The sequence below is a fragment of the Schizosaccharomyces osmophilus genome, chromosome 1 (assembly GCF_027921745.1).
Source record: "Schizosaccharomyces osmophilus chromosome 1, complete sequence".
NCBI classification, from domain to species: domain Eukaryota; kingdom Fungi; phylum Ascomycota; class Schizosaccharomycetes; order Schizosaccharomycetales; family Schizosaccharomycetaceae; genus Schizosaccharomyces; species Schizosaccharomyces osmophilus.
This window is the reverse complement of record NC_079238.1, coordinates 5,410,432-5,427,212: the sequence shown is the minus strand read 5'-3', so window position 1 is coordinate 5,427,212 and position 16,781 is coordinate 5,410,432. Positions and strand designations below refer to the sequence as shown.

Below are 16,781 nucleotides of genomic sequence, written 5' to 3'. Positions count from 1 at the left end.
AAGACTGTAAAACCTTTTGACGATTTCTACAATCTTTCCACACTTACAATTTTTTCTTGCTGTATAATAATTGACGTACCCAATATGGGTGTTTGATGGACAATTGGGTTTTTCCTCTTCCCTTGAACATAAATTTAGAAAAGAAGGTTTCTCGTCCCGCTACTTTTTTCTTATTGACTTATGTTTATGTTTCTGCCTTTTGGAGGCATTTGACGAAAATGTTTTAGGTTTTCAATTTTAAACCCCAATTTTAGTTTTTCTTCCTTTCCTTAGATGCATGCTGTTTTCCAAAGTATATTAAAGGGGGAGTATGCTGTGCTTTTTTAAGTGCTCTCACAACTCAGTCAAATGAGTTTGTATTCAAAAAGGTGATTATACAATCATGAAGCTAACCATTCTGTCGCTTGTCCTCATAAGTGTTATCCATTATGACAAGCATATCCAAACTGAAATTGTTACTTTTTAAAGACAATCAGTTTTTTAAATAAACAATCGAGATCTTACCATCGTTAAAATAGGCTGTAAATGTCAGATAAAGCGAGTATTTATTTACAACTCTTTTTATTTACCTATTTACCTACTGCGAAACATTTAGGAATGTTGACCGATATCAATCCAAATATTACTATAAGTTAACGTGTAACCTCTCTCTAATAATTTACTCAGTACTTTCTTACTAAGACTAAGATAGAGGACAAACCTACAAAGAACCAACCACAAAATCATTTTTGATTTTTTGACAATGGTGGGTGTTGAAAAGGATATGGCTGAAATGAAAATTAAACCAGAAGCTTTTGTATTTGTTGACGAAAGTTCCGGCAACGATGAGGTTGGTAAAGGAACAGAAAGTGAACCTTTCAAGACTGCCATCCGTGCCTTGCAGGCTATCGAAAATTGTACAGTCATAATTCGCAAAGATTCTTCTTCTCAATATGAACCTATTGGCACCAATGCATTGAAGAAGGCCAAGAAAGGGGTTGAACAGGCTGCCCGTAAAAAAACAAAGGCTGGTGAAAATGAAAAGCTAGCCGCTAGCAAGGCCATTGCTGCCAAGGAGGCGGAGGCTAAACGGATGGAGGCTGCTTCTAAAATTGTTTTAGAAGAGCCCAAGGATGCTCCTAAGGCTGAGAAGATTTTGATTACTGATAGCACCCAATATCGCGAGAAGCGAGTTGTTGTTAACGGTTGGGTTCATCGTATGCGCAATCAAAAAGGCATTATCTTCGTTGTTTTACGTGATGGTACCGGCTACTTGCAATCCGTGTTAACCGGCAAGGTCTGCGAAAAGGCTTCTTATGATTTCATCAATTTGGGTCCTGAATCTACCATCGCTTTGTATGGTGTTATTAAGGAATTACCTGAAGGAAAGTCGGCCCCTGGTAATCACGAACTTGTCGTCGATTATTACGATATCCTTCATGCTGCTCCTACTGGTGAGGAAGCCTTCACAAACCGTTTGAACGCGGAAGCCGAACCCTCCTATTTGCTTGATCAGCGCCATCTCGTTATTCGTGGTGAAACTGCTTCTGCTGTTCTTAAGGTCCGTGCTCGTGTTTTACGTGCTATGCGTGATGCTTTTGAGGATCTTCGCATGACTGAAGTTACTCCTCCTTGCATGGTTCAGACCCAAGTTGAAGGTGGTGCTACTCTATTCAAATTTAATTATTATGGTCAGGATGCCTATTTAACTCAATCCAGTCAATTATACTTAGAGGCTGCTCTTCCAGCCTTGGGTAATGTTTACTGCGTCCAAGAAAGTTTCCGTGCCGAGAAGTCTCTTACTAGACGTCATCTTTCTGAATTTACACACGTTGAGGCTGAGATGCCTTTCATTAACTTCAAAGAATATTTAGAACTTCTTGAAGAATTTATTTGTCAGACTATTGATCGCATCCTTGACGACCCAGTTGCTGCTCCTTTGATCAAGCAGTTGAACCCTGACTTTAAGAAACCCTCCAGACCTTTTATGCGCCTTACCTATGAGGATGCTATCAAGTATCTAAATGAACACAACATCTTGACATCCGAGGGTGATCATCATAAGTTTGGTGATGACATTGCTGAGGCTGCTGAGCGCAAGATGACTGACCAAATTAACTGTCCTATTTTCCTTACTCATTTCCCTGTCGAAATTAAATCCTTTTACATGCAGCGTGTTAAGGAACGTCCAGATCTCACTGAAAGTGTAGACTGTTTGATGCCTAACGTTGGTGAAATTGTTGGTGGAAGTATGAGAATTTTCGACATGGAGGAGCTTTTGGCCGCTTATAAACGTGAGGGTATTGACCCTACCCCTTACTATTGGTTCACCGAACAACGCAAATATGGTACTACAGAACATGGCGGTTTCGGTTTGGGACTTGAACGCTTCCTTGCATGGCTGTGCAACCGCTATACTGTTCGCGAATGCTGCTTATTCCCTCGTTTCACTGAACGTTGCAAACCTTAAATCGTTTATCAATTGCTTCGGATAATAACTTGTCATAGTTTTGGTTTTAGTGCAGTTTTTTGTTAATTCATTCCCTTTATAGCATTTTTTTGGTTTAGACTATATATTAAGCACAGGTAGATTCAAGTGACAAGGTTTCAAACCGTTTTGATTATTGCTATCACTCTAACCAAAACGATGGCTGCTTTTTGCTAAAGTTGTCATTATTTTGTTAAAGTAAAATGAATCCGTCATAAGGTCTTTTGTCAGAAAAGTGGAAGTATTAAAATTTGTCGAGCTGTTTGAAGATACGTGTAAAGTGTGAGAAATTGTTGTAACATGTAAAAAGCAACGATGGCGTCTCGATTTAGTTTTCTTCACTTGAAATTCTAAATGTTTATTCCTTGAATCTAGAGTACTACCGAAATTGGCATGAATGTGTACATCAGCGTCCAATAGTCATGCGATTGAACTAACAAACTGTTGGGAATCCTACAATCGAAAGGGTTCTATAAAAGAAAAAAAAAAAAAAAAAAAAAAAAAAATCTCCAATTGAAAATTCTTAACATTTGTTCGCACGTCATCCTCTATATTGAGTATAGGCATCTGCGTTTTCTTTTCTCCTTCATGCCATCAGAAGCTAAGCTTGACACAAAAGCGGATTATTACTCCATTTTGTAGGTATTTCAAACATACGCAAATATTTTTACTTTCGTTTATTAATTTTGTGGCAGAAATGTGTCAAAAAACGCAACAGCGCAAGAAATTCGTAAACAATATCTAGCGCTCGCATTCAAATACCATCCCGATCGAAATTACGGAAATGAAATTACTGCTGCTAAGAAATTCCAAAAAGTGCAAACTGCTTATGATGTTTTAAAAGACGTATCAAAACGACGAGTATACGATTCGTCCTACCATACCAAGACTGCAGGAAGTTTTAAGCCAAAATCTTCCTTTTATAGTTCATTCTCTAGTCGAAAGACTAGTGCTTATGCGGCGTATCGCGAGGCAACCAAGGATCGTCATTCTAAAAAAGACTATCGAAAAAAGTTTGAAAACAACAAAAATGACAACCGATCCGGCAGAAATGATGTGAAATTAAAAGAATTTGAGTATTTGCTTAATGGTAAAAAATTTTGCAAGTACGATCCTCAGTCGGGTATTGGAATTCGTATTAAACAACCTTCAACTAAAGAAGGAAGTGAAGAGACTGCTATACCCAAAGTTAGCAGAAAGAAGAAACCTAAATCTTCAAATTGTCAGTCAAAAATTGACAACCCGTTTCTAGAAAAACAACCAGATCCTACAAAGGCGGGTGAGGACTTTCATTCATCTACGCCTTTTCTTCATTCTGGTTATAGTAAAAGTCCATCAGATTTGGAGTATCCGAAGTTCAATTTCTCACACTCAAGTTTGGAGACGAATTTGCGAGGACCTTTCGAATCAAAATCTAATGATGGTCAGTTTTACAAAATGGAAGACAATAAATCACATACCACGGAATTTCGTTTCAACGCAGTAAGCGCGTTTTCTACCTCTTCTGATACCTTTTTAAATTCCTTGACAGATACTAGTCAGAGGTATGAAAATGCACCAAGGAGTAATGATGGTCAATTATTTTCCAATAATTTTGAGTTTTCAACTAGTAGTAATCCGTTCAATTTCCCGTTCGATCAGCAGTTGAATAGATCTTCCAAATATTGTCTTGAAGAACAAACGAGCGGAAGTAATGGATTGCCAAAAACAAGCACGTTTACCTTTAATGCTCACAAGAATATGAAAGCTTCTTATAATAAGTTTATTCGAGAGAATAAAAATCAATCTAAGAAGGTGGATTCAATGGATGCCTCAAGTACACAAACCACGGGTTTAACGCATAATGCCTTTAATCTGAAAGAAGTTTCAGGAAGCAAATTTGAACCCATTAACAATAATAAAAGTAACTTTCCTGCTCCTGCTCCAAAGACGCACGGAAAGCATCGTGACCACGAATGCATGTCTTCTTGCCAAAGTACAGGTCTTTTCGAAGGTCTATTGACGAATAAGCATGAACAAACTAATATATTTTCTTTTACTGGCCAAGAACAAAGTCCTTGTAGTTCTAAAAAAACAGCTAAATCTATTGGACTTCAGTCTTCAAAGCCTAAAACGTCTTTCAATTTTGGGAATTCATCGACTTTATTAAGCTCTGGCAAAGAACAAAATACCAGGTTTAAGGAGTTTTCTTCGACGAATACTTCCTTTGATCATGAATTTTTTGCAAATTGCGATAATGCCAGTAGTGCTTTTTCTGGTTCTCCATCTTATTCTACCCATCGTAAAACAAGTATGATGGATATCACGAATATTGAGCCAAACGAATCGGATCATAATAGAAGATCCACACAGAGTCTGAACCCTAAAATGGATGCAGTGGATGATTTATGTTATAAATTTCAGTCTAAAAATAAATTAGTCAGATGATAATGCAGAGCATTCAATGACTTCTGGTTCGAAATAGTCCTAGGATGTTGTAAAAAGAGAAAAAGCATATTGAAATTCCAATTGCAATACGGAAACTTCTTAGAAAGGTTTGTTTCTGCACTTCGAAGGTAACATCTATTAGCCATGTTTCAAATGCTGCTCGCAGTACGGAAACAAAGCTGGAGGCTTTTCAAGTGCTGCATAAGAAAATTTTAAGAAGACGATGACTTTGTCTCCCAGATTGTTAAAGTGAAAAGCATTTATATGAACGCATGAATGAACAAGGAGCTTTCGGATACGTAAGAATTTGAAAAAAAGTAGTATATCGTTTTTAATTCTTCGTTTACGTTCTGATTTATTTGTTTATTTTCCGCAGCCTTGATACCTATTCATTCAAGAATTTACAATTTAATAGGCTTATAATTAATATTTGCATACTAATTATTTTCTTGTTTTGTGTTGTTTATTCCAAGTGTGGGTAATATGTTTTGTTTGTTTACATTTCGCACCTGGTGTACTTTTCTAAAAAACAATTGAATCAATCGCTACCAAAGCAAAGATGTTTGGCTGGGATAGAAATCTATACTCTTCAAGGAGTTTTCAAAAGCCAAGGTTCCTTTTCCGTCGAAGGTTAGGAAGTCGATCATTCGTTATCCCAGCAGTCATTGTTATGGTCCCTATTCTTTGTTTAACTCTTTTAGCATTATGGATGGGCTTTCGACATGTTACATATACAATGTCGCATCCACCATTGGAAAGGATTGACGATAAGCTTGATCCTATGTTTTCTAAAGGATGTAAAAATGTTGCATTAGAGGCTCAAATGCACCCTAGGATGAATGCGACCTTTGTCATTTTAGCTAGAAATTCCGACCTTGAAGGGGTTGTTTCTTCTATGAAATCTTTGGAAAAGCATTTTAATCGCCATTTTAATTATCCCTACACTTTTTTGAACAACGACCCGTTCGATCAAACATTCATGGACACAGTCCGTGAGCACACGGCAGCAGATATCGAGTTTGGAGAAATTGGCAAAGAAATGTTTGGATTTCCTAATGATGTTGACGTTTCAATATATCAGGAGGCTATAGCTGACCAAGGAGATCGGGGTATTATGTACGGAGATGCAGAAAGCTATCATCATATGTGCCGGTTTTTTTCTGGGTAAGTTTCCAATGCAAAGATAGAACTAATTGGTATTAGCTTTTTTTATAAACACCCTCTTCTACTAAAGTACCAATGGTATTGGCGTGTAGAACCGGAAGTGACTTTCACTTGTGATATACCGTATGACCCATTCTACTACATGCAGAATAATGGAAAAGTATATGGTTATGTTATTGCAATAAAAGAAATAGAAGACACTGTTCCCAGCTTATTTCGATACTCGTCTGCTTATCGTCGTTCAATGCAACTTAATTCAGGATTGTGGAACTTTTTCTTAGAATCTGGCGATTCTGAAGACAAATCTGAAGAGGAGTCAGTGGATACGAATAACATAAATTCACAAACACCACTTAAGTCTCAATTGGATACAAAAATAAAGACTTTATACTCTGAAGAAAATTCCAACATGGACGGGGAATCATACAATATGTGTCATTTTTGGAGCAATTTTGAAATTGCTAATTTTGATTTCTTCCGCAATGAGTTATATGAAGACTTTTTTCAGACGATGGATAAAACCGGAGGCTTTTGGACTGAAAGGGTAAGTTTTTTTTCTAAATCAAAATCATGCTGACAAAACAAACAGTGGGGTGATGCACCATTCCATTCTTTAGCAGCAGGACTTTTCTTGAAAGAAAGCGAGGTACATTATTTTCGCGATTTTGGATACCGTCATTCGGATATTTATCACTGTGGTCAGGATCTTGGCTGCAATTGTGAATGCCTGCCAGAATTTCCAGAGGTCGAATTTGCTGAAGGTGGTTGTTTCCGCCAGTGGGCGAAGCTTGTTGGTGATGGACCCCTATAATCACTCTCAAAAGCAGGTTGGATTTTTGTCTCTATGATTAGTGATTCTGCTTTGCGAGATGCCTTGCGGGATGAAGATCCTTAAAGTCCACCAAGGCTTTGGTTTTAGCATCTACATCCAGAGGGAAATACCAAAACTATCTATATGCCAAGTGTATATAAATGGCAGGTAATTGAATCCTAGACACCTAGCTGATTCAGTATCTATGATATCTTTACGTCTAGTGTTCCTTTTTTTATAAGAAATATTGAAAACCCCATACAATCACTTGTGAAATTCATCGCTACTCAAAAGAAGTAGCCGTAAATTACATGTTGTATTTTTGAAATTAAGTGAGTCTAACCTGTACATGAATGTTCGAAACGCCATGAGTTGAGTTTTCTTTTACTGACAATATACAGTTGTTATAGTGGATGACTGGAATAAAAGAGTTCAAGGTATATAAACCACCAATATATACAGTTTATTCAACTAGAAGAACAGGGTTCTTTTTCGATATTTACACTGGTAAACAACATTTTCACCGATAGTAACATAGTATAAGTATATAGAGGTATTAAGGTAGTGTTTTCCAAGCTATAATAATAAGGAGAAGTTCTGGTGGAGAAGGACACTTACCATTAGCATAATACCTACAATGTCTGCCGAGCAAGATAAGAAGGTTCAAGACACTACAAAAGAAGAGAACAAGTCTTCTTTTGGTTCTGAAGAAGTCGCTGCAAAGCAGACTGAAGAAGCTAAAGCTGTCTTTGGTGATAGCGGTGAAAAAAAAGATGGAAAGTCTGAATCTGCTCCTAACGAGGAAAACAAGGCCGCTGAAGGAGAGGACGATAATGAACCTGTATCTCCAGAGGTCCACTTTGAACCTATCGTCAAGTTGAATGCCGTTGAGACCAAAACTAACGAAGAAGATGAGGAAGTTGTTTTTAAGATGCGTGCCAAGCTTTTCCGTTTTAATAAGAACGCTAGTGAATGGAAGGAGCGTGGTACTGGTGATGCCCGTCTTTTAAAACATCAAGGAAGCGGAAAGACCCGCTTGGTTATGCGTCGTGACAAGACTTATAAAGTTTGTGCCAACCACTTGTGTAAGTAAACAAAAGAAAGTAGAAAAGAAATTGCTGAACCTTATTAGCTTGACTTTATGCTGAAGTATTGAAACTAACAAATGTCTACTAGTGATGCCCGAAATGAAATTGACTCCCAACGTTGGTAGCGACCGTAGCTGGGTTTGGACCGTTGCTGCTGATGTTAGTGAAGGTGAACCTTCTACCGAGACATTTGCTATCCGTTTTGCTAATTCTGAAAGTAAGTGAGCCTGTAAGAGAAGAGTGGAAAGATACTAATCAGTTATAGATGCCAATTTGTTCAAGGAAAACTTCTTGAAATACCAAGAAGAAAATGCCGAAGCGGCCAAGAAAAATTAATGGATAACATATATGGATTTCATAAGGAATCAATAGAATGGATATCAGTTGTGCAAAATAGGAAATGTAACAATAAAGAGGATCAAGTCATTGTTTAATTTTACTGTAAAACAAAGGCCCTAGAGACAAGTAGGAAAATGTGCTTATAGAATAAATAGAAATGTTTACACGTGAGGCTGTTATTCTGTTATTTTCAATACGTATCAATGTGTACAAGTTGTCGGTTACACTGCTGGAAACTAAAGCTTGACAAGCTTGCCAGTAAAGGTGTACCCTGTATGTAATTATGAGCTTTCAATTATCTATAACCGCGAAATGGAATATCTTATAAAGCAAATTAGGTACATACACAAGTCATTCTTGGTTAGAGTATTAAAGAGCAATTTTGCAATCTACAGTCTACAGTCTTTTGAATTGAAATGAATCAATAAATTGCGTCTATTTTGCAACAATTTCTATAAAACTTCCAAATATAATAAAGATAGAGGTGATTGTTGTTGACATTAACTGTTCATGATACGCGATCCATTTTAGCTTCTATTTGCCTCTAGGAATTTCGCAAATGTTGACTTGTTTCAGAGATTTTAACACTTAAAATCCATAAAATTAACGCATGATTTGTTCATAAACAACCAAACAAAATAATATGTCAAGGTATCAATTGCTTTCTTACGCACCTTCAAGTGCACCTATTAAGAATGGGGGCTAGAAGACTATTGTAAATTGGTTTCACTTTTTGTTTATAATTGTTTATAGACAACGTAGAATCATACATTTCCTTCGTCCATATATCATCACCTACATATACAGCCAGAATGAGCTTTACAGGCGTTCGATCGGATTCCACGAAAAAAACTCGGAATTATGAAAAGTGCGCGAATGCCAGATTATAAAAGAACTTAACCGAGTAGTTATGTAAGCAAAAAAAAATTTCAAAACGTGCCATCGTATAAATAAAAACGACACGCACACGATAACTAACAAAAGTATTGCCTTCTATAGGGTACCTAAAATTGCTAGATTTGCATTAATTTTCGACACCACATTTTTATCACAATGCCATTGCAGTATATTGTAAACGACACTAAGAGCGGCTTTGAGCAACTGAAGGTTCATGAAGCCAAGCCCGTGCAAGCTCTCAAGCCCAATCAAGTTCAAGTGAACTTGAAAGCTGCTTCCCTCAATTACAGAGACCTGATCATCACCAAGGGATTATACCCTCTTCCTTTGGAGCTTCCCGTAGTTCCTGGCTCTGATGGCGTTGGCGTGGTTGAAAAGATTGGTGAGGACGTAAAGGGATTCAAGCCTGGTGACACGGTGATCGGGACATTTTTCACTGATTTCATTGACGGAAAACCTACTTCAGAGACCATTACCGGTGCTTTGGGTGGTACTTATGACGGTGCTTTCCGCCAAGTTGGTATCTTCCCTGCGCAAGCATTGGTCCATGCCCCCAAGAATTTAAGTTATGAAGAGGCATCCACTTTACCCTGCGCCGCCGTGACGGCATGGAATGCTTTGTTTGGATCCAAAGTGCATCAATTGAAGCCAGGTGAAAATGTCTTGATTCAAGGCACTGGTGGTGTTTCTATTTTTGCTCTCCAGTTCGCTGTGGCAACCGGTGCTCGTGCCACCGTCATTTCTTCTTCCGATGAGAAACTGCAAGTTGCCAAGAAGTTGGGTGCTAGCCACTTGATCAATTACAAAAAGGATCCTAACTGGGCCAAGCCCGCTTTGGAAGTTTCCAACAATGTTGGCTACCATCATGTGGTGGAAGTCGGTGGTGAAAAGACCTTGGGTCAATCTTTGGAGGTTTTGGCTGTGGGTGGAGAGATTAGCAGTATCGGTTTTGTTGCTCAAGAAGGTACTAGTCCTAACGTCACCTCCTTGATTGGTGCCATGCTCCAAAAGAATGCCACCATTCGTGGTATCTTTGTTGGTTCTGCCAATATGTTCAGAGAGATGAACGCTTGTATTGAAGCCAACGACATCCATCCCGTTGTCGACAAGGTGTTCCCCTTTGACGAATTGAAGGAAGCCTATTATTACCAATGGAGCCAAAAGCATGTTGGCAAGGTTGTCTTAAGGATTGACGCTTGAATGTAAAGTATAGTATTTCTGAATGGACAGGGCTCATCTCGTAAATTTGTCCATTCGGCTCCTATGGTGATGGTGATGATGATGATGTTCAAGGATGACTTTAGTAATGATATAGATTTTGTCTTTTCTAATTTGGCCAAGCAGAGATGAATAGAATAGAAATCGAATAAAAATTGATTCATCCGTGGAATCCAGCTTTCTTTCGTTGTTCTCGTTGTTCTAGCTTTTTTCTTTGCGCTAGCATGTAACAGCATATGCCAACTTTTTCAACATCAAACTTTTCTAGTCCACTAAAGTTCATTCCTTTCGTTATTGTGCTTGACTTGGTTTACATTGTCCTACAAAACCTCTCTGTGATCTTACAGTTATATGCTTACCATATGACTGACTGATTACGTTTCAAGAGAGTATTTGAAGAGGCCTTGAAGAGCTTTCAAAGACGCTCTTTCTGGATGAATCCTTCCTTTTATATCTTCCCTAGCAATCTTTGGAATCTCCGCTTTTTTCACTGTTCGACGTAATCCACCATAGAGGAATATCAAGACGAACCTTGTATTCGACAAACTTGCCGAAGGTATCAAGGTATTAATGCCTACCATAGACGTGCACCTCATAAGCAAATCGATTAAAAGCAGAAAAGGAGCAATGAGGAGAAATGATGACTCCAATATACATGAAACCTTATCCTTCCTGCGGTTCCTGCTGAAGTTGAACCTTGAAAACTGCCATTTGTCGCCGCTGGTCTTTCCCTGCTTTGTGTCTACACCAACAGGGAATAATTAGGCTTGGGCTCAAACCTTGGGTTGGAATTCCACGGAATCTCGTACCTTTTTTTAGTCTTACAACGTAAGAGGGAGGGGACTTTCTAACATGATGAATATTACGTTTACTAGGCAAACACCCGCATGTCGTAATATAAATAGAACGATATGGAACTATCAAAATCAACAGAAAAGCGAAACAAACTATTCTCTTCTTGACTTATTCTATTCACGGTCTACTTGTTCCTCTATCTGCAATTCTAGTTCGACGGTCAATCGTATTGTACTGTCAAACCAAGTTCACATTCATCTAAAAAGTATTTGTTAGAGTGGATCTAAGTTTCTTTTGGTTCCTTGTAACTTTTCTTTCTTCTATTTTGATTCTCTATTTATTCTTGGTAGAATTTTTTGCTTTCGTTGTGCGTTATGGCTACCCAAAAAGCATTCGTCTTGCGCAAGCCAATGGATACAGCTATCGAGGAGCGTCCAGATGAGGTGGTGGACGGATACCACGATGTGAAAGTGGCCATCAAGGCCACGGGAATCTGTGGAAGCGACGTTCATTACTGGAAAGAGGGTGGAATTGGCGACTTTATCCTCAAAAAACCCATGATTCTGGGTCATGAAAGTGCCGGCATCGTAGTGGAAGTCGGCAAGGGTGTTCGTTCAGTCAACCCAGGTGATCATGTTGCCGTTGAACCTGGTATCGTTTGTCGTCACTGTGAATATTGTCGTGAAGGTCGCTACAATTTGTGCCCTCATATGCAATTTGCTGCCACTCCACCTTACGACGGGACTTTGCGCACTCATTATATCGTTCCCGAAGATTTCTTAACCAAATTGCCCCCTCAAGTTGCATTGGATGAGGCTGCCATGTTTGAGCCATTGAGTGTGGCCGTCCATTGTTGTTCCCGAGCCAACTTGCGCGCTGGCTCTCGCGTTTTGGTCATGGGATGCGGAACCGTTGGTCTTTTATTGATGGCTGTTGCTAAAGCTTATGGTGCTTCCGACGTTGTCGCGGTCGATACTTCTGTTTCTCGCGTCGAATTTGCCCAAAAGTATGCCGATGCTCTCCCTTTTACACCCATTGAGACTCGTGCTAATGAGTCATTACCTGAATATGCCCGTCGCTACCGAAATGCCATCGTTGACAAGCATGGTGAGTTTGATTTTGCCGTAGATGCCACTGGTGTAGAGATTTGCATCCACACTGCCGTCTTGTGTTTGAAACCGGGTGCCACGTTTGTTCAAGCTGGAAACGGTAAGCCTGTCGTTCAATTTCCCATCAACCACATCGTGAACAATGAGCTCAACATCCTTGGAAGTTTCCGTTATCGGGCTGGCTGTTATGATCAAGCCACGTTTTTAGTATCCAGTGGTCTCGTCAAGCTTCGGCCTCTTATTACCCACAAGTACAAGTTTGAAGATGCTTTGGAGGCATACAAGAAAACCGCAAGCGGTGAGAATGGTGTCCTTAAAGTAATTATCGAGGGTCCTGAAAAAGAGTAAGCATTCATTTCTTGGATTCCCTTTTTTTCTTCTAATTGATAATATCCTTTTTGTTTACGACCTCTTTCCCTAACATGTTTTATATGCTTGATGAAAAATGAAAATGCTAGTGTTAATGAGATGAAATTGTTGGATTTTATACGGTCACTAAAACAGAATGATATAGTAGAAAGTAGAAAGGATAGTCATCTAGATAACGCGTAACGACCTATTTTAGAGTCCTTTAAAAAAATCCAGCAAGACGGTATAAAGATTCAGCGGCATCGTAAAACGTTTCTTCATGAGGACGATACTGGACGCCAAGGGCAGATTTGGACAATGAAGCATCAATTTTATAATTGCATGTGGAAGGCTGACCATTCGGCTTCGCAATCTTTTCTTGGAATTGAGGAAATTGGGGGATAAGAGTATTCACGATTTTGTCATTGCTGAGATCGCCAGCACAAACGATGACTCTAGGTTCCTTGGTATCAGCCGTGAGCGAAAGCACTTCTGCTTCCGCCAAGTCTCGTACATCCACATAATTAAAAATTTCTGTCTTGGGAGCAATTTCATAACGTCCATTCATGAGCTGCCAAAAAAACCATGCTGAGAAACTTAATTGCTTTACGGACTCCAGATGAAAAACTGGTCCAAGGATGAGAGGAGGATTCAAGGCAATGACTTGAAAATGGGGTTTGTGGGTAGCATGAAACTTCTGAACAGTCTGCTCCCCAAGCTTTTTACATACAGTATAGTTTAAACCTTCGTCATTGGAAGCTTGTGCGTCCTGCAAGCTTAATGGGTTCCAGTCTTTTTCGGTAAACACATGGCCATCTCCATTAAAATTTTTTGGTCCTTTCAAGGCGGCGTCGGAGGAAACGTAGACAAAGCGTTTGACCTTTGGTTCTTTGAATGCAGCATTTAAAGCGTTTTCTGTGCCCTTGATACTGACTGCGAGAGTATGATGAGGATCGATACCAGAAGTCTCCCCATTCGAATGGACTTCAGTGGCTACATGAATAACATAATCGACACCTTGGATAACTTCGTCGTATGCATTTGGAACACGATGGTCCGGAATGTGAAACATTTCCACCTTACCTTTCCAAGAAGGACGGTTCCGGAACAGACAATGAGGGTCATGGGAAGACTGATGGGTTCCACGGACTCGATACCCATGGGCTAGTAAGGCTTCTACTGTATGAGACCCCAAAAACCCGTTGATGCCGGTTACCAAAACGATAGGAACAACTTGAGTCATGTTCAAATTAAAGAATTCTATAAAAGGAAGTATTGATTAATGTATGTGCGATGGTTAGGGAAAGGAATCACTGTGAAGTATTAAAGAAACGAGATGCAAAAATTGAACAAACGCAAGCGATAGCCTTTATGGTGGGTTCGGAAGAAACGATTGCAAAGAATGATCTTAAAAAGATATTTTCCCTACTGTCAATCACCTAGTAATTGCAAGGTGTATTTTAGTTACCAAGGGAAAATGACGAGATGAACTACAAGGCAGTAGTCAGTTTCAAAAAGATAGTCTACTTCAGTAAACGTTCTGTTCTATAGAAAGATTTAACTCTTTAATTAACTGAAAGAAAAAATAAAAATAAATAAAAATAAAAATTCGTGTTTGTTCCAAACCTTTCTGTCGTAGTTTGCTGACACTATCAATCAGAGAACTGAAATCAAGTCAATGGCAAAACGATCTAGACAGCTTCAAAGGAATAACAAATTTATGAAAAAGAAAAAAAAAACCCGACGGAATGACTTTCTCCAATCGTTTTCTTTTTTTATTTCGTAGGAACCTACAATTTTTTAAGCATATTTTTTAATCAAGCACCCATTTATTATTTAACACATTGTTATATACGCATATGCTAAAACGATCATTTTAGGCATGCATTACCTTATAGCATAAACTATTCAAACGTTTCTTAAGTGTTTTCATAGAGGCTCAAACGGCAATGTTTTAGCGCGCCTTCATTCTTTCAATACTAATGCGCAATGGTTTCTTATTCTTTGGTACTTTTTGGAAAGTAACAGCTGGCAATAGATCACCTCGTCCGGACTAATAAACCGTTACTCTAAGCTCAGGCATTCTTCGTTGTAACAAGCATAAAAGTATAACAGAGCTTGGTCAAATCCGCCAAATTTGTGAACCAAAGTGAGCTCAATTGTAAATTATACATTCCCAAAGAAACTGGACGGAATGACACAACGCACATATCCGTCGTCCTTTGAGGTCGATAGTTTGAGTTCGCTAATACGCTAAAGGAATAGGTTATGATTTCCTATCTAATATCGAGTCGCCGGTGTCAATTTTTATCTGGATGCAATAATGGCTGCATGTAACATGGTGGAGCGATTCAGTCATTATTACATCTTGCTATACGAGTTGTGATATATAAAGGATACCAGTTGGAACTAGGGCCAAAAGGTCCAAAGGTTCAATTTTATTACTATTGAAAGAATTTTGGTAATTTTGGCGAATCTATAAGGTACTTAAACATTCTTGACATCCTTTATCCAGTTTCATTCTCTCTTTCAAAATCTAAGCCAAGTTATAGAAACGAAAGGAAAATTCATTAAAAAGAACTAGCTTATTAAAAATAATCTTCCCAAGATGTCCGTCCACGATTTATTGTATCTCGTTCCCAATTCCACTCCTCCAAAGGTTGTGCGAGGCGAAGGTGTCAATCTGTATACAGATGACAATAAGAAAATTATAGACGGTACTGGTGGTGCGGCCGTTTCCAGTCTTGGATACGGAAACCGCGAAGTGATCGAGTCTATGAAAACCCAAGCGGAGAAGGTTTGCTATGTCCACAACATGGCCTTTACAAATGAACCCGCTGAAGAATTGGCACACATACTTGTTTCACAACATCCAGATGTCTTTGCTCGTGCTTACTTTGCCAACAGTGGCTCAGAAGCCGTGGAAGCAGCTCTTAAGTTTGCTTTGCAATACTGGCAACTCCGTGGTGAACCCGAACGAACCCACTTCGTTTCTCGTAAACAATCGTATCATGGAAACACTCTTTTTGCTCTTGGCATTGGTAAAATGGTCTCTCGCCGTGCTCCCTACGTAGGTGTTTTTCCCAAAGTCACATCTTATGTAGACCCTTGTTACGCATACCGTTGCAAGAAGGAAGGCGAAACGGACGAGCAGTATGTATATCGTTTGGAAAAACAACTCGAAGACGAATTTTTGGTTGTTGGTCCCAATCGAATTGCTGCTTTTATCGCCGAAACCGTTCCAGGCACATGTCTTGGCTGTGCCACACCCGTTGACGGCTATTTTAAGGCCGTTCGTCGCGTGTGTGACAAATTCGACATTCTTCTCATTCTTGATGAAGTCATGTGTGGTTTGGGTCGAACGGGGACCTTCCACGCTTGGGAACAGGAAGGCATTACCCCGGACCTTCAAACCAATGCCAAAACCCTAGCTGCTGGTTATCAACCCATCTCTAGTGTCTTAGTTAGCCACCGAGTTTACAAAGCTTTTGAGGAAAGCAATGCTCAACTTGCAAACTTCCACACCTATCAAGCCCATCCATTGGCTTGCAGTGCGGCTGTCACTGTGCAAAAGATTATGCTTCGTGAAAAGCTTGTTGATAAGGTTGCTGCGATCGGCAAATATTTGGATGAACAGCTTCATAAAACCTTCGACTCCCATCCTCATGTAGGTGATATCCGCGGTAGAGGTGTATTTTGGGGTCTAGAATTTGTTAAAGACAAAAAATCGAAACAGTGGTTTGATCCCAAGTACAAGGTGGGAGCTTTGATTAGCAAAGTTGGTATTAAAAATGGAGCTTTCCTTAATCCTGGTGCAGGCACCTACGACGGTGTCCATGGTGATCATATCATGGTGGCTCCTCCATATATTATAACAAAGGAAGAAGTTGATACTCTGATTTCTATCTTAGCCAAGTCCATTGATGAAGCCATTGCCAGCTTGCCAAATTAATCATTCATGAATCCCAGTTCAATGAAGTTTTATGAGATTTTTATGTTATATGTTCTTAGAAATGATGTAAATCAACAATGAAATCCTTTAATTCTTTTATTCATCGGTGATACTTTCTAAATCCTCCTTTTCTTTAGTAAAAGGACAACTTCTAAGCCTTCTTCAA

The 16,781-nt window shown here is 39.1% G+C and overlaps 8 protein-coding genes across 8 annotated transcripts; 7 read left to right on the top strand and 1 right to left on the bottom strand.

The window, feature by feature from the left end:
- Positions 1 to 742: 742 nt before the first annotated feature.
- nrs1 (cytoplasmic asparagine-tRNA ligase Nrs1) lies at positions 743 to 2,449 on the top strand (the record flags this gene model as incomplete). Its single annotated transcript, XM_056181246.1, has 1 exon — positions 743 to 2,449. One exon carries the CDS (start codon positions 743 to 745, stop codon positions 2,447 to 2,449), a length of 1,707 nt encoding a protein of 568 aa, XP_056036523.1.
- A 606-nt stretch (positions 2,450 to 3,055) lies between these two features.
- mug184 (DNAJ domain protein, exocytosis associated Mug184) lies at positions 3,056 to 4,894 on the top strand (the record flags this gene model as incomplete). Its single annotated transcript, XM_056181245.1, has 2 exons — positions 3,056 to 3,105; positions 3,163 to 4,894. 2 exons carry the CDS (start codon positions 3,056 to 3,058, stop codon positions 4,892 to 4,894), a joined length of 1,782 nt encoding a protein of 593 aa, XP_056036530.1.
- A 559-nt stretch (positions 4,895 to 5,453) lies between these two features.
- omh4 (alpha-1,2-mannosyltransferase Omh4) lies at positions 5,454 to 6,869 on the top strand (the record flags this gene model as incomplete). The annotated part of the gene is made up of 3 exons (XM_056181244.1): positions 5,454 to 6,058; positions 6,098 to 6,602; positions 6,648 to 6,869. The coding sequence occupies 3 exons, from the start codon at positions 5,454 to 5,456 to the stop codon at positions 6,867 to 6,869; spliced, it is 1,332 nt and encodes a 443-aa protein (XP_056036529.1).
- A 637-nt stretch (positions 6,870 to 7,506) lies between these two features.
- Positions 7,507 to 8,293, top strand: sbp1 (Ran GAP Sbp1; the record flags this gene model as incomplete). Its single annotated transcript, XM_056181243.1, has 3 exons — positions 7,507 to 7,954; positions 8,046 to 8,174; positions 8,223 to 8,293. 3 exons carry the CDS (start codon positions 7,507 to 7,509, stop codon positions 8,291 to 8,293), a joined length of 648 nt encoding a protein of 215 aa, XP_056036528.1.
- A 1,056-nt stretch (positions 8,294 to 9,349) lies between these two features.
- On the top strand, positions 9,350 to 10,393 carry adh8 (alcohol dehydrogenase; the record flags this gene model as incomplete). Its single annotated transcript, XM_056181242.1, has 1 exon — positions 9,350 to 10,393. The coding sequence occupies one exon, from the start codon at positions 9,350 to 9,352 to the stop codon at positions 10,391 to 10,393; it is 1,044 nt and encodes a 347-aa protein (XP_056036527.1).
- A 1,187-nt stretch (positions 10,394 to 11,580) lies between these two features.
- On the top strand, positions 11,581 to 12,663 carry tms1 (hexitol dehydrogenase; the record flags this gene model as incomplete). The annotated part of the gene is made up of 1 exon (XM_056181241.1): positions 11,581 to 12,663. The coding sequence occupies one exon, from the start codon at positions 11,581 to 11,583 to the stop codon at positions 12,661 to 12,663; it is 1,083 nt and encodes a 360-aa protein (XP_056036701.1).
- Positions 12,664 to 12,886: 223 nt separating this feature from the next.
- On the bottom strand, positions 12,887 to 13,906 carry SOMG_02448 (methylglyoxyl reductase (NADPH-dependent); the record flags this gene model as incomplete). Its single annotated transcript, XM_056181240.1, has 1 exon — positions 12,887 to 13,906. The coding sequence occupies one exon, from the start codon at positions 13,904 to 13,906 to the stop codon at positions 12,887 to 12,889; it is 1,020 nt and encodes a 339-aa protein (XP_056036702.1).
- A 1,365-nt stretch (positions 13,907 to 15,271) lies between these two features.
- On the top strand, positions 15,272 to 16,615 carry SOMG_02447 (aminotransferase class-III; the record flags this gene model as incomplete). Its single annotated transcript, XM_056181239.1, has 1 exon — positions 15,272 to 16,615. One exon carries the CDS (start codon positions 15,272 to 15,274, stop codon positions 16,613 to 16,615), a length of 1,344 nt encoding a protein of 447 aa, XP_056036708.1.
- Between the last annotated feature and the right edge of the window lie 166 nt (positions 16,616 to 16,781).